Raw genomic sequence first — 27,484 nt, 5'->3', positions numbered from 1 at the left:
TCTATTTCTAAACCAATCATCCTTTGCATTGGGGGTTTCTCCTTATTGGAATACTTAGAAAGATAAACTTCCCATATGGTTTCTCTCTCTAAACCGTCATCTTTTATACTGGTTTAGGTGTAGTGGTTAGAGGCTGGAATGGGTCTTCTTTCTTCTTCTCGTTTCTTTATTTTATTTTATTTTTATTTTTTTCTTATCAAGACTATCATTCTTTATACTGGTTTGGGTGGAGCGGTTAGGGATTGGAATGAATTGTTTTTTTCTTATACATGACTGTGTGGAGCAGTTTCGGCTAATATGACTGAAATGGTTTTACTTCTCTAGGGCCCGAAATTGGTTCATGAAAAATTAAGGGGCATATAGTTGAGAGTGATTCTCTAAATGCTATATAATGGTGTAAGAAAGAACCTAGAGTCTCTTGACAGATACGTTATTACTTGTTGCACTTTGTGGATTTGGCCCATAGGATGGGTTCTTTTCAACATATTTATAGAGAAGATAATGATCTTGCGGATGCTTTTGCTAAAAAAGGGGCTTCTCTGGATTCTTTGGTTGTTGCGGATGAGGTAATTTTCATCTTGTAATTGTCGTAATATTTGATTTAATATAGTACTAAAATTATCGAATATTGTTAAAAAAAAAAGATTCATGTACAAGAGTATCTCCTTGTAAATAAGGGAAAGGTTTATATAGAGCCTACGCTCTAAACAATCAAATTAGAGCTTACCTCAAAACTTTCACTAGAAGAGGTTGTTTTGATGCTAAAATATCATCAAATTGATCATCTCGACATCAAGATGCATGAACATGAGAAAAAAATGGATTTCAAGTTTTGAAAATAATGCATCTTATAATGCATTTTTGGACCATCATTTTTTAAGATTTTCATAGATCTGCTCGATTTGCCTTAGTTTTGAAGCTTTAAATTTTTATACCTAAAGATGAAAATATAATTTAAGGCTATCACCAAACTTTCCAGTGTTAAAACCATACTTCTCGACACTATTTGAAGGTAGGCTCTAAGTTGATTGTTTAGAGCCTCGGCTCTATACAAACCGCACCCTATAAATAAACATTGAGTAAATTCAACTTGAAGATCGAAAGTGTGCTACTCTCAAAGTACTCTCAAAGTCCTGTACAGGTTACATTTCCCAATATCTTGCACATATTTTTTTTCCAAAATTAGGCATGTGGTTTGTTATAGTTCTTTTCCAAATTCAGGTAAGTGATTTTGTTGTACTTCCTTCTTTGTTTGCTTACTTTTGTGTACAAAAGCCAGAATTAATTTCATTTCTCTTCAAAAAGTAATATTTCTCTCTCTGTTCAAACAAAAGGAGGCTTTAAATTGCATTTATAACTATTTTTATTTTTAATTATTTCAAAACAACTATAAAATTTAATGAATACCAATTACAATGTCACATTTGCATTCTTAGTTACATTGCTTGATATGTGTTTTTTCTAATATGGTGATTTACAACTAAATTTTTCTCCAAGGATTTTGAAATGTCAAAAATAAATTATGCTATCTTTATTTTCTTAATTTTGGCTTATAATGGTTTTGAATTAAATTTACGACTAATTTCTCTATTTTTAAGAACTTTAAAAATTATAAAATTTTAAGTCATCATTTCACTGAATTTCATCATAAAATTTATATATGAGCAATTTCTTGATTTTCTACAATGAGTTATTACATACCTATTCATTCTACAAACCAATAAATAAGTACTTTAAATAAGAAAATAAGAGCTATTGTGCCATAATTAATAATTGTATACATTAGTATGCATGCGCTCAAATGTATTATATTGGCTACAATTTCAATTGTTTATGCATTACTGAAGTTCACGAGGAAATTAACTAATTATATAATTTTTTATTTTAATTGATTATATCTATCATGTTTGTTAATTATCTTTTTTATGTTCAGATTAATATTTTTATTAGCATTACATTTATTTGTTAGTTGCATGTAAATCTTTTTCTAGCTATTATATATTACACACGAGGAATACTCTCTCCATTTTTATGAATCGTGTACTATTTTTTCTCTTCGTTAATAAATCTCTCCTTACCTATAAGATTTCATCTTCTCTCCCTCTATTTTTGTACTATGTGTCTCATTTTTTCTCTTAGTAAATCTCTTCTCCCACCAGCATGATTTGCTCTATTCACTCTCTCCCTATTACACTTTTTTTAAAATATCTTTCTCATGTTTTGTACCACATGTAGCTTATTTCACCTCAGCCCCTACCATTTTTTCTTTCTATCTCCCTCTTATACCTTCCCCTCACCTACAAGATCATCTTCTCTCTCCCCTCTATTTTTGTGCTGCTTGTCTCAATTTTCTTCTTCCTTAATAAATTGCCCATACGATTTTCTCTATTCTCTCTCTCCCTATCATACAGTTTTTTTAAATATCTTCCCCATGTTTTGTACCACATGTCTCATCTTTCCTCTTTTCTAATAAATTACCGAGGACTTTTTCCCTTTTTTATCTCTCTTCCTCTTAGACCTTTATTTAAAAAATCTTTTACATCTTTTTAAATTCTCTCTTATTTATATCATCTACAATTACCCTTTCCACCATTTCTATCTCTCCCTCTTTCCTAAAATCTCTCTCCTATTTATTTTTCTAAAATATCTCATCTCTCCCTTATTGATATCATCATGGTTTCTCTCTATCGTTTCTATCTTTCTCTCAATCTTTAATAAAATCTCTCTCCCCAATTTATTTTCCTAAACTTTCTCCTCTCAAATTCTCTCTTTCAACCGTTTCTCTCACTCTCTCTAATTTTTTATCTTGCAGTAACTTCCAATAACGTATAATAAATAAACTCATTATTTCTCTCTCCCTATCACGTTAGCTATTTTTTACATACTCCTTTTTTTTATTCTCTAACTTATACTACTTGCTATTAATTGCAATTAATGTCTCTATGGAATAACTCCCATCTTAATTCTCAGCAAAAGCATTTCCGGTATTTCACCCATCTACTTCTCCTTTAAATCTCTCTCTCAATCTCTCCTTCCTAAAAATATCTTTTAAGAAAAACTTATTCCATCCTCTCTTACCATAAACCCTCGAGCCTTACCCGAAAAGCCTATCACACCCCACCTAATCTCTCTCTCAAGTTTATTTCCTTACTGATCTCTCACAAGGCGTTTTTAGCTCTAAAATATTTTCTTAAAAGAAAAGTAAAAATTAAAATGTCTGTCTCTATCTCTGTGTAGTATAGTTTTCACATTATAATATGAATTTTATACATATAGAAAATACGAATAAAAAAACTAAGGATTTAGATTCTTGAATGATTAATTATTTTATTATCAACATGAATATAGTAATAAAATAGTAGTATATTTTTCAAATTGTAATATGATTTTTTTACATGTAGAAAATAAGTGGTTTGAGCTCTCTCTCACAGGTCGTGAAACTCAATTAGATTGAAAAAACTAAGGATTTAGATTCTTGAATAGTTCAAATTTTTTTTATTATAAATTTGAACATACTAATAAAATAATACTTATTATTAATAATATTGTTATTTTATTTTTACTATTTTTTATTTTGATTGCCTATAAGTTATTTATTTATGTTATTGTCTCTTCTAGCTTCTCTTGCAATTTTCCAATTGTATTATGCATCTATAATGAAATGATATTTTAATTTTAATTTTATAAGTTATGTTTATCGTATTAGGTGAAACATAGGGACCTTAAATGCTAATCGAGAAAAAGATATTTTCCCTTCTTGATTCTTATGTTAGATTATATCAATTTTGTTTCTATCTCAATTTAACCATTTATAATTTGAACTGTATTTTGTTATATTTTATTGTTTTATGAATATTTTAACATTATAATAGTTTTTTGATGACTATAATAACTTTCTATTGCTATTTTCTAGGTGTATTATTGCCTCTTTTGAACTCTTTATTATGAAACAAAATTAAAAGGCAAAATTGAGATAGAAACAAAGTTGATTTATCACTTAACATAAGAATCAAAAAGAAAAATAATCTTTTTTTTTTAGTATTCAAGATCAATGGACCTTACCTTATAAGATAATAATAATAATAATAATAATAATAATAATAATAATAATAATAATAATAATAATAATAATAATAATAATAATAATAATAATAATAATAATTTAATATTAATAATTTAATATTAATATTAATATTAATAATAGAAACAAAATAAAATAGTAATTTTGTTTCTATCTCATTTTTTGGCTGGTGCGTATTTTAACTGCAATTTTTATGTTTTAATAGGTTTTATGACTATTTTAACTTACATTAGTTTTTTATTGACTATACTATATTATTTTTAATGTGATTAAGTGTATATGAAATTTAATTCTTTGTTTTTTGAGATACTTGAATATCTTTTATTTTTTAATTATAAATTTTGAATTATTAAAAATTATTCAAAAGTGATATATTGTGATCACATCTCCTCTAAATTTTTCTTATTAGTTTTCATTTGCACTATGTCCCTCTTGACTCTTCTATTTAAAATAATATTGAAAATCTTTTGGTGGCATTTAGTCTTTTTTTATGACAAATATTATATCTGAATTATTTCCTTTGTTCATACTTTTAAAATAAATTTTATACTACTTAAGTTAATGCAATAGGAAAAATACAAGTTATTGAAAACAATCATCCCTCATTAATAAGCATGCATTTTTTATTAAACATAATTTATGTCTTTCACATTCAAGTCATTATTTTCTTTGCACAACAAAAAACCCAACCCAATAAAAAATATACATATTTTTATTTATGGTAATTTATCCTTCTCACTCAAGTTAGTATTTTTCATGTCCATTTTTAATGGGAAACATATGGGTTTAAGAAAGAAATAAGTGTTAATCTCACCTCTCACACCTAAATCTCTCAGTCACTCTTTCTTTCCTTATCTATTGGCCGTCTCTTTTCCTTAATTCTCTGTCCCCTCTCTTATTCTTGATCAATATATATAAATTGTTGTTACTCTTTTCTTTATAATAAGGTTTTAATGCTTCTTGAGTATGCCTTAAGGGACTAATATATTAGATATAGATATTAATAGGATCTAATGTCTTAAACTAATATATTGGATATTAGCATTAGTAAGACCCTGTATAAATTTATTTATTAGTTTTATTTATTTATTTTAAATTGTTTATTTAAGTCATCTTCATTATTTTAATTGTATGTTAAATGGATCCATGTTAATTAATAATATATTAAAAATAATTTTTACTATCTCATTTATTATTAATTAATAAAATATTCAATTGTAAAGGTAAATGCATTAAATTCTCTCTCTCTAATAAATCATATTTATTAAAAAAATTAATGATAAATATATTTCAATGATTAATATTAAATATCACGTACAACGCAGAGAAACACATTGTACACTTAGTCCATTATGTAAAGGGTGCAGTTTGCATGCGGACGCATCTGTAGGTTTAGAGGTAAGGTGCACCTTCAAATTTTATCATGATATATAGATTTGATGTAAAATGTTCTTAGGATTATCTCAAAATCTATTTTTATATCTAATTTAAAATTTTAAATTTCAAAAATGGTTAAAATCAAGTAGATCTACTTGAAAATGGACGGTGTAGATAATATGTTGTAAAATGCACTATTTTTTAGACTTAAAATCTTTTTATTTTTCATAGTCATACATCTCGATGTCGAGATGATCAATCAAAGGGTTTTTCAACGTTAAAACTACCTTTTCAGATGGATTTTTAGGAGCATCCGTAGTTCTACATTATAAGGTAGGTTGATGATGAACCTGGTAAGGGAGTATTAGAGGAGGGGGAATTCGTCCCGGATGGTCTTCTTCAAGACCATGAAGTTTCTTCGGAGGAGGCTTCTCTTACTTCTGAATTGGCATTGGTAGAGATGGAGGCTTCTAGTCCATTATCTGTCATTCATCAAGAAGAGAGACCTTTGCTATTGTGCTTCTCTTCCTTTGCTCGTACTCAGGCGGAAGTTCCGTCCTCTCCTCCATCTCAGGCCTTCCCGCCTGCTCCTGTGAAGACGGCTGACCTGAGTCAGAGGCTTCTGCACAAGATTATTCTTCTGTGGCTGCTATTCTCAATGCCCCTTCCAAGGAGGCTGCGCTGGTCTTTTCTTTAATCATCGATAGTGGAATGGACTTCAATCTCCCCATTAGTGTAGTCTTTAAGGAGATTATCGAAAAAAAGAAGAAGCTTAATGAAAAAATTCCTTTGCAGAAGACTTGTGTTGCTGATGCCTCGAAGATAGATGGTTATAGCTCTGAAAATGATGGGGGTGGTGGTATGCGAATACTGGCTGCTGCTGGTATAGCTAAGGCCAAAGGCAAAGCGGTGGCTCAAGGTACCAGAACTTCGGTAAGGTTGCAGGCTCGTGGGGAGTCTAGACCTATTCGAGCAGGAAGGGGGATAGTCATTGCAGATTCGCAAATGGTGGAAGTTAGTTATGGGCGCACTATGAACGATGACAAGGACTCGGAGGATAGTTCGGTTCCTGCGAACACCTTCCCTCACCCTATCTAGGACGGGCCAGGTTCGTCTTTTGCTAATCCTTTGCCATGAATATAATTTCTTGGAACGTGCATGGTTTGGGTGATCCAAAACGCAAAAAAGATGTTCCTTTTTTAGTTTCTCATTACAAGCCTATGATCCTCATTTTGCAGGAAACCAAACTTCCTAAGCCCATTGTGGTGAGTGCCTAGGAAGTTTGGGGTCCGGGTGCTGTTGACTTCTTGGGTATAGACTTTGTGGGGTCCTCTGATGGTCTTTGGATTTTGTGGGACCCTCTGTGTGTGCAGTCTTTTTGTTCTGTTTTTTGAGATAATTTTCTTATGGTTGGTTTTGTTGGTCCTGATTCTGCTTTTCGTTGGGGTTTATTAAATGTTTATGGACCACAGGCTTGGCGTCAAAAGCAAGTTTTTATCAGTGATATGTCTGCTCGTATTTCTTCTTTTGATTTTCCACTTTGTTTGGGAGGGGATTTTAATTTTCTAGATGGCCGGATGAAAGTTCTAATGGCGGTGCTATTGCTTCGGCTATGCATCTTTTTAATTCTTTTATTGAGACAAATGCTCTGGTGGACTTTCTTATTTCTGGTGCATCTTATACTTGGTCTAATGGGAGTTTGTCTTGTTTATCGATGTCTAAACTTGATTGATTTTTGGTCTCAGGCAAGGTTTGAAAACTCGGCGGGTCGAACCGTACTCTCCCAGTTCGACTTGGGAATCGGCAGACCCCGTGTCGTTTCCATTACAATACCGAGAATCACCCGTGTCTAAAGAGAACCGGGTGATTCCCAATAGTGAATCGCCGAGTCACTGTTGAGACTCGTCCAAGAACACGGGCTGCACAGTGTTTTTCACGATTTTCATGGTTTTTTTTTCATTTTCTTATCAGTTTTCATCTTTTTTAGCTTTATAATCGAATCTTGCAGGCTTTATTTTAAAATTTTCAGCCATTTCAGTCAATAAAAGGTAGTAAAAATCATCAATTTTGATAAAAAAAATTGGATATGTGAAGAACCCTAAAAACGTTTTAGGGTTCCACCATTTCTTTGATTTCAAGTAAAAGAGGCCATCATTTTTTGTAAAATCTAAGTGTGATTGATTGTAAGAGTATTGTTCAGAAGTTTCTGTTTATAATTTGTGAGTATTTTGCACGAATACATATCAAATTTGAATTTGAAGCCACGAGTGCACGAAAAACAGGTAAGAACTGCGTTTTTTTTTTTTTTTATTCACTCAATATTTTACAAATAATATGTTAAATTTATAGGCTTTTGATTCGTTATAGTGTTGTTTATCATCACATGTATTCAATTTGAATTTATTTCTTCAATTTGAGTTTGATTTTTGAGAAAAAAGACTGATGTCTGTGAAGAAAAAATGGATTGCATTTTTTTTTTTTTTTCCCCCATTTTATCAATTTCATTCAATATTTTGCAAATGCTATGTTAAATTTATAGGGTTTTGATTGTTATAGTGTTTTTTATCATCACATGTATTCAATTTGATTTTATTTATTCAATTTGAGCTTGATTTTTTAAAAAAAAGACTGATGTCTGTGAAGAAAAAATGGACTGCGGTTTTTTTTTTTCCCTCCATTCTATCAATTTTACTCAATATTTTACAAAGAATGTGTTAAATTTGTAGGGTTTTGATTCGTTATAGTGTTGTTTATCATCACATGTATTCAATTTGATTTGATTTATTCAATTTGAGTTTAATTTTTGAGATTGAATGACTGATGTCTGTGAAGAACTGCGTTTTTTATTTTTTTCCTCAATTCAATCGATTTTATTTAATATTTTGATAATAATGTGTTAATATTATAGGGTTTTGATTCCTTATAGTGTTGTTTATCAAAACATGTATTTAATTTGATGTAATTTATTTGATTTGAGGCGGATTTTTGAGTTGGAATGACTGATGTTAGATGGGTCTATGAAGAACTGCGTTTTCTTTTTTCTTAATTCATGATCAATTTTTTTGAAAAATTGTGATTTTCCAAAAAATGGTGACCAGTTTTTGATTATCATGAGGAAGTAAACAAAAGTTTTAATTTTTATTGTTAAATTTTTTGTTCAAAAAATTGCATGTTGATAGATTATTTATGAAAAAAAATACATGTTATTATATTTTTAATGCAAAAATGTATTTTTTAATTTGTTGTTAATACAAAAAAATACATTAACAAATACATGTTGTTAAACTTTATTATATTTTTAATGCAGTTTTGCATTAAAAATGTATTTTTAATTTTTTAAATTTTTTATGCAAAAAATACATATTGATAAATTGTATTATCATGATGAATTAAAGTGAATATCATTGTAAAAAAATCGTGGCATGTATGATAATTATATTATCTTATATTTTTCAATTTTATTATTAAATTTTTAATACAAAAAATGTATGTTCTTGATAATTGATATTAAATACATGCTTGGGGCTTGTATTTTTTATTATATTAACTTGCATATTTGTAATTGAGATGTATGACTATTTGTGATCATTTCAATTGAGTTGGGATTGTGCCCACTATATCATTGTAAATTTTATTGTGGCATTGTGAATGACTATATCACTGTAAATGTTTTTTGTATCAAATATACGTATAGTGGCATTATGGATGACTATATTATTGGAATTTTTTTCTTGATTCTAAGTGTGACTTATACAGACTTTTTGTTATCTATAATGTTGCATAAATATTTTTTTTTCTCAGTACGAACTAATTCATGTTTGTCGAAATGAAGATTTGTGACAAGTCCATATGTATTGGCATTGTGAATTACTATACCATTGTAAATATATTTTTTATTGATACTATATCAATGTAAATTTTTTGTTCTATTTGTAGTGGCTGATATAGGTTATTTTTATCTATAATGTTGCATAAATAAATTAATTTTCCCAGTAGGAACTAAAATATTTTTGTCAATAGAAATATTTTGCATTAACAACAAATATAACTTCATGAACCCCCTACATATTATCACTACACATGGTGATTATTTTTCATGTTGAACTGTCAGGTTAATTTTTACCTTTTTACATATTAAAATAGTTGAACTATGACAAGATCTGCGGAAGACCCTGCATGGCAACATGGGGTCAGACTTGATCCCAACAAAAAAGAGAAAATTATTTGTAATTACTGCCAAAGAATGATAAGTAGTGGGGTACATAGGTTCAAGCAACACTTGACAGGGGTTAAGGGAGATGTTTCTGCATGCAATAGTGTCCCTAATAATATAAGAAAGCAGATGACGACATTTCTCAAAGCTGCCAAAGGTAAAAAAATTGCAAAGTAGAGGATGGATGAGGAGATAGCTAGTTTATATACTCCATCAAACGAGAATGATCTAGAAGAGCAATATAATAATGACTTGGAGATGACCACAAGAATGAGTTTATAGAAAACATACCAGAGGTGACGCAGGTTTAGAATTCCTAGTGGTTATGACATGGGCATGCATGGCGGGCCTAGCTCAGACATACATGGCAGGCCCAGCTCGAGCATGTATGGTGGGCCCAACTCAAATATGTATGGAGGAGTTGGTCGCAATCTGTATCAAGAGGAATCAGACGTTGAAGAAATTGTTTCTAGCTTATCTAGGAGTGCCAGTATTGCAGGTCATGGTCGTATAGACCCATTTCTCTCAAAGCCTAAGTAAGAATAGATGACCCTCAAAGGCATGGTGAAAGGTACGAGAAACATGTTGGGCAGATATGTTGGTAAATAGTTCTACGATAAAGGGAACCCCTTTGATGCAGCCAATAGCCCATATTTTCCACCTATGGTCAATGCAATCCAGAGAGTCGGGCCCAGGGAAAAACCCCCGACGGCATATGAGCTCAGTGGGCCAATATTGGATGAAGAGGTGGAGGAAGTTAGAAAGTGGATTGAAGAATATAAACAGTGTTGGCTAAGAACAAGCATTACTCTCATGAGTGATGGTTGGTTGAATAAAGTTAACAAAAAGGAGTTTTTAAACTTCTTGGCCTATTCTCCAAAAGGTATAGCTTTTGTGTCTAGCAAAGACGTATCAAACACGAAGAAGGATATAAACTTCTACGTATGACTATATGATCAGATAGTGGAGAAGGTGGGAGATAAGCATGTAGTCCAGTTTATTACGGACAATGCACGTGCATTTGTTTTTGTGGGCAGCAAGTTGATGGATAAGAGGAAGCATCTAGTATGGACCCCGTGTGCTGCACACATCATCGATCTTATGTTAGAGGAGATCGGTGAGATCAAAATTGTAAAGGAGACTCTATAGGAAGCGAGGTTTGTGTCAAGATTTATATATAACCATTCTAAAATTTTATTTTTGTTCAGAGAACAGTCTAAGAAAAAAGAGATAATCAAGCCTGCCATAACCTGCTTTGCGACAGATTATTTGACTGTGGACTCCATTCGAGAATCTGAAGGTGCAATAAAGAGATTGTTTACTAGTGAAGAGTGGTTAAATGACTTCCTCTCGAAGTCCAGTACCGGGCTAAAAGTGGACGGCATAGTCTCAAATAGGAAGTTTTAGTCTGGATGTTCCAGTATCGTAGAGGCCACTGCCCCTTTGGTCACGGTGTTAAGAATGGTGGATGCTGACAAGAAAGCTACCATGGGCATTCTTTATGAAGGTATCGAGAGGGCCAAATCAGCGATTGGGGACAAATGCAGTTTTGGTAATAAAGTGATTGAGATTATAGAAAGAAGGTGGAACGCCAAATTTGGACGTCCAATTCATTATGCAGGTAAATATATATTTATATCATTAGAATGTTTCATTCTAAATTATTTTTTATGAAATTTTAAATGACATTTCTCTATCTATATATTTGCTAGGTTACTACTTCAACCCAAAATTTTTCTATTTGACACCTGAATTTTCCCCACAAGATTATGCAGAGGTCAGATACATTATTGTCAAGTTGGAGAGAAGCCATCGAAACCAGGTAGCAGCAATACAAGATGTATTATTTAATATTTGGGTAAGAACTTCATTGAGTTGTTATATTTGAGAGGAATAATGCACTAAAACGAAATATTTTGTTTTAGCTTGCTATGTATAAGGATGCTATAGGATCCTTCGAAACTAGACTTGTTAAGAATTCTCGAACTAAGATGGATCCAGGTTATCCTCTAACTAATATTTTGTTCATTCATATATTTAATTTTATGAATTGTTCTTGCCCTTACAATGTTTTTTGCATTTTAATCCACCTGAATGGTGGGAGATATATGGTAGTGATGCACCTGACCTAAAGAGGATAACAATCAAGGTGCTCTTGCAGACATGTTATGTTGCTGACTGTGAGCGAAACTGAAGTACGTTCCAATGGTTGCACACTACTAGGAGGAATCGACTAGTTTCGAAAAAGCTTCATAAACTAGTCTACGTTCATTACAACTTAAACCTCCGAGAGCAACAAATAAGAAGGAAGCTTGAAGACTATGGGTCGATAGACTTGGACTCAATATTTGTCACAGACACAGCAGAACAATGGGTAGTAGAAGAAGATGATCCAGTGTTGCACAAGAGAGCGTTCCTTGAGGCTATCGGTGCGGAAGATCTTGAAGAAGGTGATGAGCATCATGAAAGAAGAAGCAACCCGCTAACATATCCACAATTCGTCGGAGATGTCGGTGATATTACACCTAATGAGGGAGAGTGGGAAGGGGGTCTAAGGGAAAATGAGAGAGATGGTGATTCTGAGGCCACCCAATCCCAGCCAAATTATTCATATATCGAGTCTCAACAACAAGAGGGTAGGGATGAGCACGATAGTGTAGGTGAGCATGAAGGATGGACAAGCTTCGGGGATTTTGGATTAAGACCACAACAAAACACTAATACTCAGGGATTTGGGTATACTCAGGTGCCGCCTAATTTGGATGATTCGTTTTTAGAACTAGTCAATGAATTGTCACGCGAATTCAATCAATGGCACCAGTGTGACCAAGATGAAGAACGACGTCGTCTGTCATTTTATTTTTAGATCATATGCTATAAATTGTATGCTTTATTGTAGTCCATGTATGATGATATACTTAATCCATGATAATTCTATGTTTATCCTTGTATGTGATGTAAATTAAATGGTAAATAGTAGTTCATGTAGGGAAAGAACATATCAATATTTGCACATTCATGCAAACAAATGAAAATTCTTAATGGAGTACCCTCATTTCTTTTTTAATTCCTAAAAAACAACATTTATAATGAATTTTAATAATTTTTTCGGATTTTTTTTAATGTTTAATTCGATCGATTCAGCCGATTCTCGATCCGAATCGTCGATCCGGTTGGGTTTTTGAGATGCCCGATCCGGGTCATCGATCCGCTTTTTAAACCACTGGTCTTTGGTGATTGGTCCAATTTTTTCCCATTAGCTTCTATTAAGGTTTTACCCAAGCTATATTTCGACCATACACCAATCCTTCTGTGTACTAAAGTACGAACACAGGGCCCTAGGCCTTTTAGGCTGGAGGCTTGCTGGTTGGAAGATAAGAAAGTAGTGGATTTGATAAAAAATGCATGGGAGAATTGCTTTCCTTTTGGGTTTGTGGATTTCCAATCGCACAAAAAGCTCATTTGTGTTAAACACAAATTGATTTCATGGAAGATTGATAGTGGGTTCAATGTGAAAGGCAAAATTGAGGAGGCTCTAAATTTCATTTTGGAAGTGGATGCTAGAACCCAAAATTCAGGTGTTCTTTCGGAGGAGTTGGTGTTAGCTAGAAGCTCTAAATTAAATGAGCTTCATGATCTTTGTAGGATAGAAGATGTATACTGGAAGCAAAGATCTAGAGTCAAATGGCTGAAGGAAGGGGATTCAAATACAATTTTTTTTCATGCAATGGCTAATGTTCGGAGATGTTAGGATGATGTTTCTGGCATGGTCATTGATAGAACTGACCCAAATGATATGGATGGGATGTCAAATGCTATTATTGAACACTTTGAACTGACCCAAATGATATGGATGGGATGTCAAATGCTATTATTGAACACTTTAAGAAAGCCTTCACTACTGAGGCTGCTTCCACACCTCGTCTATCGAGAGTGGGTTTTAGCCGACTTACACCTCAATCTGTAGATATGTTGGAAAGACAAGTGACCTTAGAGGAGTTAAAAAAGGCAGTTTTTGGTCTCCCAGGGGATAAGGCACCTGGCCCTAATGATTTTCCCTTGCTTTTCTTTCACAAATTTTGGAATCTCATCTCAACAGAATTACTAACTATGGTACATGATTTTATGCGGATTGGAGTGCTTTTCAGAGGTGTGAATTAAACTTACATTGCTCTTATCCTAAAAAAATCGGTGATTGGTTGATTGGGAGATTTTAGGCCATTAGCCTTCTATCCTGTCTTTACAAAATCATTGCTAAAGTTTTAACTGAAAGACTTGTTGGTTTTACCAGAGATCATTAATGGGCCTCATGCTGCTTTCATCAAAGACAGAATGATTACTGATAGTGTTTTGATTGCTCAAGAGTGTATTCATTCGAGATCTGGTAGCAGTAAAGCTGGAATTGTAATTAAATTGGATAAAAAAAGCTTATGATAGGGTGGAGTAGAATATCTTGCTTGAAGTGATGAAGAATATGGGTTTGGTGAGAAGTGGAGAAATTGGATGTATGATTGTTTGTCTTCAGCCTATTTTTCAATTATTTACAAAGGCAGTCCTTCGGGTTTCTTTGGGGCATCGCATGGTCTTCGTCAAGGGGATCCTTTATCCCCCTTTCTCTATACAATTTATGCTGAGTGTTTTAGTAGGCTTCTTAGCAATGTAGAGGCCAAAGGCCACTTTTCAGGTTTTCAAATGCACAGAGATGAACCGTGCATTTCGCACTTACAATATGTTGATGATACCCTCTTATTTTGTGAAGCTAGTAGTGATCAAGTTGATAATATTAATACCTTTTTGCAATGTTGTGAAGTTGCATTAGGAGTAAAGGTTAATTTCAATAAGTCTTCAGTTATTGGGCTGCAAATTGATCAATTCCATATTTGGTATTTAGGCATGCCACTATCAGATGGATGCCTTCCTATGGAGGTATGAGATAAAATCATTCAAATGATTCAATTAAAACTGGATTTATGGAAATACAAATATCTTTCTTTGGGTGGAAGAATTACTTTGGTCAAGGCTTGCTTATCGAATTTGCCTATTTACCAAATGTCTTTATTTTTTATCCCTTCCCCCCCCCCGGGTGGTTAAAAAAATTGAGACTTTAATGCGCAACTTCCTTTCGGGGTCATTTGGTAGCTCTAAGAAGTTTCACCTTCTTAGATGGGATAGGGTGTGCAGTCCTATTAGAGATGGGGATCTGGGCTTAAGGAAAATATCCTTAGTCAATCAAGATTTATTGTGCAAATGGTGGTGGCGGAGCCTTAATTTCAAAAGTCATCTTTGAGATAAAGTTATTATTGCCTAATATGGCGAAAATAACTTTCATATGTGGGCTGGATCAAGGCAAGGCATAAGGGGGATATCGTTCTGTTGGAGGTCTATTAACTATTGTAAGCCACTACTACAGAGGGATATTAGATGGATTTTGGGGAATGGTCACAATATAGCCTTTTGGCATCATAAATAGATAGGGGATTCACCCCTGAGATATTTGTTCCCTTTGATCTTTGAGCGAATGGCCAATACAAATACTATGGTGTTAGACATCTTTGAAATTAGGGGTAATCGGGTACATTGGAGAATTGAGCTTTTTTAAAATCGAATCCCGGATTTGGTCTTTCAGGAGTTTGTCCAATTATTAGTCCGTCTCAAAGATGTATATATCCCACATAATGCCACAGATGAAGTTGTTTGGGAGCATGCTTCTGATGGTATGTTCTCGGTAAAATCCATGTATAAGTTGCTCTTTCATGATTGTTGGAGATGGTCTATGCCGGAAGTTGCAGCTGTCTGGAAATGGCCAGTGCCTCCCAAGGTTAAAGCATTTTTATGGTTGGCAGTATGAGACAAGATTCTCACTGTTGATAACCTCATCAAACGTGATAAAATTTGCCTAATATATGTTTATTGTGTAAAAGTGATGCTGAAACAGGAGCACATTTATTTTTACATTGCCCTTTTTCTCAAAACATTTGGCAATGGTTTTTCGCACGCTTGGGGGGTACATTGGTGATGCCTGCGTATATCAAGAGAATTATATCAAATTTAGCAGCATCTTGGTTGCCAAAACTGACATGATACTGTGGCAAATCTCGAGAGGATTAATCCTTTGGGAACTTTGGAAGGAGAGAAATAGAAGGGTATTTGATGGGTGCTCGTTACCTAAGGAGAGAATATTGGATAAAATCTTACATTCTATTTGGCTTTCTTGCTTAACTATTAAGGAAGGAAAAGACATTCTAGAGGTGAATGTGAGAAGGAATTTTGCTAATATTCTCCAATTAAAGCCTTTTTTTAGTAGGCCTTTGGGGAGATGGAGTCCACCATCTTTTGGAATGTTTAAACTCAATTTTGATGGGAGTTCCTTGGGAAATCCGGGTCCTGCGGGTTTTGCAGGGGGGGGTAAGAGATTGGAATGGCTCTGTGATTTTCTCCTATGGTGGTCCTTTGGGTGTCAATACTGCTAATTATGTGGAGATTAGGGCTCTTCTTTATGGTTTAAAGCTCTATTCTGCTAGGAATTTGGGGGTGCCTTGTGTGGTGGAAGGTGACTCTCTTAATATCATCAAATAATATACTTTGGAGCAAAAACCACCCTGGGTCTTATGATCCATTATTCTGGAGATTTTGGCATTACAAGGATGGTGTGTTACTATTTTTTACGTGTTTACCGTGAAGCTAATGTTTTAGCTTACTATCTTGCCAAAGGTGGGATATCTTTGGTTGAGACTATGGTTTCCGAATCTGTAATCTCTTTTAGTATGTGATCAGTAAAGCTTTGAACTTCCATTAAAAAAAAAAAAAAGGTCGCATCTTTATATAATCTTTTTCCTTAAGTAAAGGACCTTGTACGAGTATTTTATGAATCTAAAATTCAGGGATCCACCTTACAATCCCATAAGAAACCCCAATCACTAATAAGTCATAGTCCTTTATCATCTAAAAATTGATCTACTCAGTTTATCCTCTAATTCTCTACCACATAAATGACACAAGTACTAATATAAAACAAGTAAAAGATCAAATAAGTCCAAAACTACTTTTAGTATCTTTGAAGAATATAATACCATAAAGAAATGCAAAATCCTCCTAACTACATCATTCTTGTGGATTAAGAGATGCTCATCTTTGAGCTTAAAGAATTTAAGAATTTTCCTTCATTATCTAGTCCACTATGTTCCAACTTGAAATCTTTACTGCTTACTGATTGGACCTTAGATTATTGAGTTGAATCCAACAAAGTGCTAATATGCCAAATTTTTGTCAAAGAATTTTTTATCAACTTCTAGAGCTTGTTATGGTTTTTGTCAATGCTTGGATTAGATTTTGTCTTTATCTTTCTCCTATTCATATTCTTGTATCATAAGCATTGATATTCTGAGTGGTTCTTGTACTACTTGTTCCATTAATTTACTGATTCTTTCTTCTCGGTCTTTTTAAACTATCTAAAATATTTGATTAAACCTAAAAAATGGATCAGCAGATTGTTTTGATGGTATCATCCTGCATGGATCTCAAGGCCACCAAGCCATAAAAATAAATACTAAAAAATGGGTGTGGGAACCTTAGAAAGATTTTCAACAAAGGGAAATGTTTTTATGTGACCCCTACAACGTATAACTTATAGGCGATCCCACTTCTTAGCTGTTTAATCTAAATTTAACGGTTACGATTGTTTTATACCACACTGTCACGTTAAATATTGTTTTATTTTTGTTTACAAAATATTTTTGGACGAAATTTTGGGCATCCCATCATAAAATTAGGGCGAACCTAAAAAAAAAAAATTATGTAAAAATAAATAACCAAAATACCTTTACAATTTTCAGAGGTATTCTGTTAATTTTTCAACGTAAAAAATATGTTTTAAATATTTTTATCATGTGCGCCCTTGTTAGATCTGATGATTAAGTGTTAGCTTTCATCTGATGGCTCAATGTCACAAGCTAGCATTTCAATTTTTATCCGACAACTCATAGATCTAATTATCAGATCTTGCCCCAGGATCACATATACCATGCCATATATATGGGTGGGGTCACATAGAAAGTCCTCCTTTTTCACAAGACCCAAAAAAATTAATTCTTTTTTATTTTTTCCTTGTCCAGACGTGATATTTCTTTTTGTATTTTGAATTTTATAGTTAGGGACCATCATGAGGTTTCTGATACTAAACTACATCTCGAAGCATATTTTAGTGATACGTATTACTTTTATAGTATGAGGAGGGCATCTCAGACAAAGGTCGTTCTTAAATGTTTTACCCAAATACATTAAGTACATTACGTTGGGCCTGTCTCCACTTATTCTTCTTCAAATGCAATATCAGGAGTGCTCTTAATGGGAAATGTATAAGAAATAGTATAGGGCAGGCTATACTATGCTTGTATGCGAGTGAACTTTCCATTTGCTAGGAGGATTTGTTAGATATGGAATTTTCAGGACCACTTTAAGATCATGGCACGAGTAATTTCAAAAAAATATAAAAGAAGAGAAGATTTTGAGTTTTTAAATATTTAAATTTGATCTGATAAAAGGTTGATACTCTATATTCAATACTAGAGCATATATTTTTTGGAACATCTTTAGAATGAATTTTTTCTCTTAAGGCTGGTCCCTAGATTATGTTACACCTGAGCATCTTTAAAATGTTTGTTTGTTTTTTTTTTTTTTTTTTTTGATGCTGGTCCCTAGATTATGTTACACTCTCGAAATTAGAGATCAAAGTACTCCGCCTAAGGTTTTAGCTGAGAGAGCAATTGTATACGTTTGCATGTAGGAGCATATGGTCATATCGCAATGGCATATGATCATACACTTGTCAGACTTCGACAAGTCCAACAAGTGGTTATAATAGTAAATCCGAGCTTTGGCTGAAAAGTTATACCCCTCGGAAGTTCTAGTGCTCAAGGCAAAAATTGACTCTGTTAGGATATGTGAATAAGAACAGATAACCAGCATGGATGCGGAAAACAGTAGTCCTAGCTGTTTGTTTGCACATTTAAGTGCAGAAACGCATGTAATCTTGCTCTTGTCAAGACTATGACCAGAAATGCAGATAATGGTATTTTGGCTATAGAAGAGGGCTTGATGGCCAATTTCATCTTGATTTTTAATGTTGGACCAAATCATATCCAAACCTCTGAGTTTTCTCTCTCTTGCCCCATTGATGACATGACCTTGGTGATCAATGGTCTTGATCACCCTCATGAATGTGAAAAAGCTTAAGAAAAGACTATTTCAAGCTTGTTAAATTATATTTGGACCATTATTGTTTAATGTAGACTACTTTTAATATTTAAAATTTTATTTATTTTTGGTTGGTAGTTGAAATTGTTGACTAGTAAAATTATAATTCCAAGTTCCATCATAGACACGTTTTGAATAAGAACTCGACAAATTTTTTTCCTTTATTTCGAATAGTAAAGGATGCGCTTTCTTTGAGGCCTAGGCCTTTTGAAAGAAAAAAAAAAAGAAAGTAAAGCCTCAAAACCTAGTCTGGAAAATACTTTGTTTGCTAGCTGTTTGTTTGCACATTTAAGTGCAGAAACGCATGTAATCTTGCTCTTGTCAAGACTATGACCAGAAATGCAGATAATGGTATTTTGGCTATAGAAGAGGGCTTGATGGCCAATTTCATCTTGATTTTTAATGTTGGACCAAATCATATCCAAACCTCTGAGTTTTCTCTCTCTTGCCCCATTGATGACATGACCTTGGTGATCAATGGTCTTGATCACCCTCATGAATGTGAAAAAGCTTAAGAAAAGACTATTTCAAGCTTGTTAAATTATATTTGGACCATTATTGTTTAATGTAGACTACTTTTAATATTTAAAATTTTATTTATTTTTGGTTGGTAGTTGAAATTGTTGACTAGTAAAATTATAATTCCAAGTTCCATCATAGACACGTTTTGAATAAGAACTCGACAAATTTTTTTCCTTTATTTCGAATAGTAAAGGATGCGCTTTCTTTGAGGCCTAGGCCTTTTGAAAGAAAAAAAAAAAGAAAGTAAAGCCTCAAAACCTAGTCTGGAAAATACTTTGTTTGCTAGCTGTTTGTTTGCACATTTAAGTGCAGAAACGCATGTAATCTTGCTCTTGTCAAGACTATGACCAGAAATGCAGATAATGGTATTTTGGCTATAGAAGAGGGCTTGATGGCCAATTTCATCTTGATTTTTAATGTTGGACCAAATCATATCCAAACCTCTGAGTTTTCTCTCTCTTGCCCCATTGATGACATGACCTTGGTGATCAATGGTCTTGATCACCCTCATGAATGTGAAAAAGCTTAAGAAAAGACTATTTCAAGCTTGTTAAATTATATTTGGACCATTATTGTTTAATGTAGACTACTTTTAATATTTAAAATTTTATTTATTTTTGGTTGGTAGTTGAAATTGTTGACTAGTAAAATTATAATTCCAAGTTCCATCATAGACACGTTTTGAATAAGAACTCGACAAATTTTTTTCCTTTATTTCGAATAGTAAAGGATGCGCTTTCTTTGAGGCCTAGGCCTTTTGAAAGAAAAAAAAAAAGAAAGTAAAGCCTCAAAACCTAGTCTGGAAAATACTTTGGGTATGAGAAATCTCTACGTCGACCACTAATTATAGAATTTGTAATTCAAAAAATGGTACAAATCTTGGTGATTCTTAAATACTTGACAATGGACGGTCTAGATAATGTGTTATGATATACGCCATTTGTTCAATGTTGAGATGATTGATTTGAAGGTTTTTTGACACTCAAACTGTAATTGTCTATAAGTTTTGTGGTGAGGCTTCACCTAAATTGATACGGCTGCATCCCTATAAAAACATTTTGCAATAATAAATTATTCTCTAACATCTATGTGCCTTTCCATCGCACGGGGTTCATTGCAAGTAAATTTGTTAGATTTGGAGCACCAATCTATCATATATCATGACAACAATGTGCAATTATAGGTCATCGCCATCAAATGAAGGGATGGCATTCAATCAAGTCCTTCACATCTGGTACAAGAAAGTTGCTGATCACACGTAGATAGTAGATAGTGAAATCCAACAGTTTCGGGTGTGCACAAAATTGAAGAAACATTATTTGGAAAATTTAAGCCCATGCAATGAAACACACAACTAAGCTCGTTTGATTTCACATTTAACAATTAAAAGTGATTATGATGACTTTGTACCAAACGTCAATGATCTTATTGTATATTTTCTCAAGCCCTCTCTTCCTTCCATCGCCATCGAACCTCTTGACAGGATGGTGATGAACATAATGTTGATATGCTCATATGGTCACCCCTTGAAGTCATGCCTTGTTAGTACTTTTAGTTTTGAGAAATATTAGATAGTATGTTAAAATAAGGGAAAATTATAGATATCCCTCAATTTGAACTTTCTTTACATCCTACCCGCAATACGTTTTTCTATTATACCTTGAACCACCTTAAACTCAAATACTATTTTTTTATTTATTTACCCCCAGTCAAATAGTTGAAGCATTTTGAAACCAAAATGCTTTTTTTCTCTCTCTGCCCTTTTTTTGTCTCGTTGGTTTTTTAGACATGTGACCCTCTTTTACTTTCTCTCTCTACCTCTCTCCACCTACCCTCCCTCACTCTCTTTCTCTCTCCACCCTTCTTAATTCTTTCTTTCTCTACCACTCACATACCCATAATACAGTTTGGCATGTTTTTGTGCAGACCGAAAAAAATCTATGGTCCAACACAGAAATGTGTTGGACTGCAAGCAAAATTTCGATCCGGCACAAAGACGTATTAGATGCGTTGAATTCCAATAACTTTCACATGCCCACAATGTGGTCCGACACATTTTTGTGCCGAATCGAATTTTTTTTGCCATCTGACACGTTTTTGTGTCGGACCACAAAAAAATTTTCAGTCAGGCACAAAAACGTGACAGATTGCATTATGCCAATGTGAGTGGTAGAGAGTGAAAGAATGAGGGAGGGTACAGAGAGAAAGAGAGATATAAAGAGAGTGAGGGAGGGTGGAGAGAGAAAGATAGAGAAAAACATTGAGGGAAGGTAGAGACAAATGGTGAGGAGCATAGAGAGAGAAAGAGTGAGGGAGAAAGAGAGATAAAGAGAGAAACGGGTGGAGAGAGAAAGAGAGAGGGTGGGTGAGAGAGAGTACTTTTGGTAACTAGAGAGAGAGAGAGTTTGAGAGAAAAATATAAAAAGCCTGTTGAAAAGGGAAAGAAAGAGAGAAAAAGGGAATTTTGGTCTCAAAATGCTTTGACTATTTGAATGGGGGATAAATACAAGGAAAAATAGTGTTGGGGTTTAAGGTATAAAATAAAAAGTAATAGGGGTAAGATGTGCAGAAAATTGAAATTGGGAGGGGGGGGGGTATCTATAATTTTCCCTTAAAATAATGTAAAATGTTATGTCATTTTTCTAGGTTTCAAATAATCTCGCAGTACTTCATTGAAGAAGAGAGACATGCTTTAGTAGAATTTGTATAGTAGCACTCTTATACTGTTAGTAAAAAAATTGATCGAGAGCGGATGAGACCAAGCCTGAGATCAGAGAGGGGAATGCTGTGAGGCTGGTGATTGCAGAGCCCATATTTTAATTAAGAACTACCCAATAGAGATGAGGGTCATTTTCTAGAGGATTTGTAATTTCCCGTGTATTTTTTATATCACCTCTCTAGCTTCCCACATTTATAGGGAGAAGATGGGGTCAATGTTCATCTTTCTCCAACAGGCCCCTGATAAAAAGTCTTATCTGATCTCAGGGATACTCATCCATATGAACGTTGGAAATGGGCTTTATAAAATAGTTATTACTCTTTTATGAATTGATAAATATAAATGAAACATGAGATTCCTCCTATAAAAGTAATGAAGCCCACAATTGTAAGCAAGGCCATGTGAGACCTCATGGCCACACGTATCAATATCTCTCACTTGGCCGTGACGGTTGAGTATAATAATAAGTCACATAAACACTCCCACTTTTGAGTATGACCTTTAAGACAATATCTTGTTATGAGATTTTTCTCCCGCTTTCGTAGACATGTCTCTCATAACAACTGTCCACCATGAGAATTGAAAACTGATTGACTTAAATATTTTTAAGTCCCATTAAGCTAGTGTGCTTAGAGAGTAGTTCAACATTTTGACCCTTTATTAACGAGTCAACGATCATATCTAATGAGCGCAAGTAACTAACAGTTACTTCATTTTTCTCAACTACATCCTGAATGTAGTGATATTGTACATCTATATGTCTTCATTTGAAGTTATTTGCTCTACTTTGAATTAATTTAATTATAGCTTGATTATCACAAAATAATTGGATCAGTTCATCAATTATTTGCAACTTTAAGTCATCTATGAAGCACTTTATGTAAGAGTTTACCTGACTACACACCCTTGTTGTTAGACCAAGAAACATCTGCCTCTCCAAAGAGGAAAACATGCCCTGAGGTAGACTTACTATCGTTCTTATCCCCAACAAAATCAGCATCTAAATATCCTATAACTTCAAGCTTATTTGCTTGAAAACATAATTTTATATGCTTTGTTATCTTAATATACCTTAAAATTCTTTTAACTGCTTTCCAATGAGCTATGCCTGGATTACTTTGATATCTATTAACAAGTTCTACGACATAGCTCAAATCTGGTCTTCTATATCTTATTGTATATACCAAGCTGCTAATAGCTTGTGCATAGGGAACGTTAGGCTTTTCTTGCCGTTCTTGTGGACAATCCTTCTTAGACAACTTTGCTCCTTTTTCAACAGGAGTAGACAATGGTTTACAGTTTCCATTTGAAATATTTCAAGAACAGAGACCACTTTTTATTTTCTATCTCTAGTTATTTTTATGCCTAAGACATAAGATGTTTCTCCCATATATTTTATCTCAAACCGAGAAGAAAGCCATGATTTAGTCTTATTAATCATTTCTAAGTCATTTCCAGCTAATAAGATATCACCTATATATAATAAGAGTATTGTGAATTTACTCCCACTCTTCAACATATACACACAATAGTCTAATCTATTTACTTCATATCCATATGTAGGATGACATCATGAAATGTTAAGTACCATTGTCTTGAAGATTGTTTTAAACTATATAAAAACATACACATAATGGTCTAATCTATTTATTTTATATACTTTATTTTCTTGGCCTTTACTTATAAAACCCTCAGGTTGCTTCATGTAGATGGTTTCTTTTAGTTCACCACTCAAGAATGCAATATTTATATTCATTTGGTAATGTTCTAGGTCCTAATATGCAACGATTGTCAAAATTATTCTAATGGATATAAACCTTACAACTGGGGAATATGTATCGACATAATCAGCTCCATTTTTTTGGGTAAAACCCTTTATTACTAACCTAGCTTTAAATTTATCAATTGATCCATTAGATTTTAACTTCTTTTTAAGTACCCATTTTGAACCTATAGGTTTCTTATCTGATGGTAAATCACATAGATCCCAAACTTTATTTTTCTCAATAGAATCTAATTCTTCTCTCATGGCATTAAGTTATTCTTGAGATTCTTGTGACTTCATCACATCATTGAAGTCAAAAGGGTTACGGATTTCATTTAAGTTAATAAGATTGTCTATCTCCTCACTCATAGAGACATATAAATCATCAAGGTATGATGGATGGGCTCTAGACCTTTTTTTACCACTTAACATTGGGTGTGTGGGTATTCAACATCATCATGTTGATTAAGGTTATCCATATCCACTGGAGGTAGTGGTTCTAAGTCATAAATGATATTACGTAGATTATCATTATCAACTACAGGTAGGTTTTCTTCAATAAAAATCTTCGAGAAACTCAGCATCTCTACTTTCAATGAGTCCCTTATCTTTATGATAAAATCGATATCCCTTTGAACCTTCAGGGTATCATATAAGATTACAAACTAAAGTTTTTTTTTTTAACTTATTTCTATGCTGATATGAAATTAAGACATGTACAGTCAACCCCCACTTCTTTAAGTTGGTTAAATTAGGTTTTCTACCTATTCACAATTCATAAGGAGTAGAATATATTGCCTTAGTTGGAATCCTATTAAGAATATACATGGACGTGCTTATTGCTTCTCCCCAAAAGGTCGTGGGTAGGCTAACATGAGTCAACATGGATCTAGTCATTTTTAAGAGGGTCTTATTACACCTTTCAACTATTCCATTTTGCTGTAGTGTATAAGGCATAGTGATATGACTTTTAATACTATATTCTTGGCAATAAGTATTGAAAGCTTTGGATGTGCATTCACCTCTTCTATCAGTTCTAAGAACTTTCCAATTAGTTTTCTACTTCCTTTTTATATATTTTCAATTTTTGTAAGGCTTCTAATTTATGGTGGATTAGATAAATATATCCAAACATAAAAAAATCATCAATGAAATTTATAAAGTATGACATCTCCTTATGAGTTTTAATATCGAGGAGCCCACAATGTTTACGTGGACTACATTTAATAAATCATTAGCTCTCTCCCCTTTATTAAATGATTTTTGAGTCATTTTTCCTAACAAGAAGTTGTTCTACATTATTTGAATTTAAAATAAGACCTTTCTTTACTAATCTATTTATTATGGTTTTTCCTTTGTGGCCAAGCCTAAGATGTCAAGTATATGCATCAACAACCATTATACATTCAATATACCAGAATAAGCGAAAATTTTCTTACCATCTTTCTCATTTACATGAAGAACGAACAAGTTATGGTCATCAAGCAAGTGTCCCCAAGCATAATTTATCCACGCTCTCTGATTGATACTTTAAATGATCGGAAGCAGACTTTAAAGCCGTTTCTAATGAGCAAGGAGACATATATAATATTTTGCCTCATACAATGGAAAAAATATACATCAGTTAATACAAAGTCTATTGCCCCTACATACAACTTACAAGTTCCTACGCCTAATACATCAGAATAAGTGTTGTTCCCCATGTAGATGTGTTTCTCCCCAGCTTTTATTTCTTTGAAGTCTTCGAATAGGCTTTTTGAGCTTCTAACACGACGATTAGCATCTGAGTCTACCCGCCATCCTTTGATGTCGTGGTCTGCCAACAGGCACTCAAACACTACACAAACAACTTCACGCATCTTCCTTTTATTCCACTATTCTTTGGATTTTGTGGATTTATATTATGTGGGTATAAATTCTTGAAGTGACCTGATTGACCACTTAAGAAGTATTTTGGCGGTCATTGTTGAGTTTCTTGGTTGTATGGCTTTGTTTATCTATTTTGGAACCTATTGTTCCTCTTATTAAACTTCCCTTGAAATTTCTGGTTGTTAGGCTTGGGTTTGTTAGATTTGGGAGGTCCTTGAGCAAGCATGAACTCACTCCTTTTATCTTTATTCATGTGTTCTTACTCTAAGACTAGTTGCATATATAGATCCCTAATGTAAGAGATTTGGCATTCAACCTAAGTGCAATTGTTATCATCCTCCATGAAGGTGGAAGGCTATTTAAGATTGTGGAAACTTGCATGAGCTCGGAGACTTCATTATCAACAATGGCTAAGTCCTTAGTCATAACGAGCATCTTGTTTATATGTTCTACTACATTATCATACTTATTCATTTTAAATAACTTATATTACTCTAATAGCAATTAGATGTGTGTTTCAGAGGTTGAGTCATGTTTTATTTTCATTACATCCAACATTTTATTAGATGTTTCATGATGTTTGAAAACCTCAATAAGGTCATCTTGCATAAAAGTTAATATTGATGTTTTTGTCTCGAGGTTATCTTTTAAAAAAATTTCTAACTTTTTCTTTTCTTCTTCAGTTGGTTTATCACTGATTGCTGGTGGATCATATTTTAGTACATATATGATCCTATCTTGAATGAGGAGATTTTCATTGGTTCCATTCAATTTTTCAACTCTAAAAAGTTCAACCATTACAATTCTACTAGCCATTTGTTAAGTTATGTGTGAGGAACCTAATACTTTCTAAGTTCTAAAGAAGCTAAATAAGCGACCAAAAATATTTATTATGTGGTCAATACATATACAGAGAAAGCTGCAATTATTTCATAAACAATATCAGTTATTAAGTGATGCATTAAAAAATTATGAAATAGGCAATTTTTCAAGCTATAAATAAGCACTACAATTATCAAAGATAATATAAAATTCCCCCTTATATTATTTATTTAGGGTGCATGAGCAATATCAACAGTATAAACGAGCAATCTCTGTAAGAGTATTACCAAATATATTCCAATGTCAAGAAAGCATGAGTCTTTATATTAAAAGTAGTAATGCAACTAAAATTGGGCTTCTGTCAAATTAAGTAGAAAAACAGAGAAGTAAATAGATGGTAGAATAAAATTAGTACCCGCCAAATTGTCCACCAAAAAAATAATCCAATAATATTTTTAGGAATATTTTTGGGTTTTTGGTGAGAAAAAAAATGAGAGAGAGAGAGAGAGAGAGAAAGAGAGGAGCAACCCCCAATACTTGGACGATTAGAGAAGAAAGTTTTTTGATGACCACAAGGAAAAAAAATAATGGCAAACCGCCTGCCCTTATTCTCTTATTGTCATTATCTTCTCCCCTTTTATCATGAAATCATAATAGTTTACACAAGGAAAGATAACGTGAAGCTATAATAAGAGAGATCTGAGTAATGTGGGGCTATATATATATATATATATATATATGAGTAATGATCCTCTAGGACCCTTCCCCACCCATGTGTATAAGGCTCCAAAGGATCACCATTAAAGTTGAAACGAATATCTAGAAAAGTTATCACATGGGTGTGAGACTTGACTTTTCTATAGA

General features: G+C 33.2%; 1 protein-coding gene across 1 annotated transcript; it reads left to right on the top strand.

Moving 5' to 3' along the window:
* The first annotated feature begins 255 nt into the window (after positions 1-255).
* On the top strand, positions 256-20,791 carry LOC148779869 (uncharacterized). The gene is made up of 3 exons (XM_088852186.1): positions 256-566; positions 6,254-6,566; positions 20,629-20,791. The coding sequence occupies exons 1-2, from the start codon at positions 468-470 to the stop codon at positions 6,554-6,556; spliced, it is 402 nt and encodes a 133-aa protein (XP_088708312.1). The 5' UTR covers positions 256-467; the 3' UTR covers positions 6,557-6,566; positions 20,629-20,791.
* Positions 20,792-27,484: the final 6,693 nt, after the last annotated feature.

Source organism: Amborella trichopoda, chromosome 11 (genome assembly GCF_054954075.1).
Source record: "Amborella trichopoda isolate Santa Cruz 75 chromosome 11, AtrichopodaSantaCruz75HAP2 v2.0, whole genome shotgun sequence".
Taxonomy (NCBI): domain Eukaryota; kingdom Viridiplantae; phylum Streptophyta; class Magnoliopsida; order Amborellales; family Amborellaceae; genus Amborella; species Amborella trichopoda.
Note: the sequence above shows the minus strand (reverse complement) of the source record. Positions and strands in the feature narration are given on the sequence as shown.

Excerpts from the sequence above, each read along its gene's own strand:
- LOC148779869 (XM_088852186.1), top strand. The coding sequence starts at position 468 with ATGGGTTCTTTTCAACATATTTATAGAGAAGATAATGATCTTGCGGAT. Across the intron at positions 567-6,253 it reads CTTTGGTTGTTGCGGATGAG|AAGACTTGTGTTGCTGATGC; the intron begins GTAATTTTCATC and ends ATTCCTTTGCAG.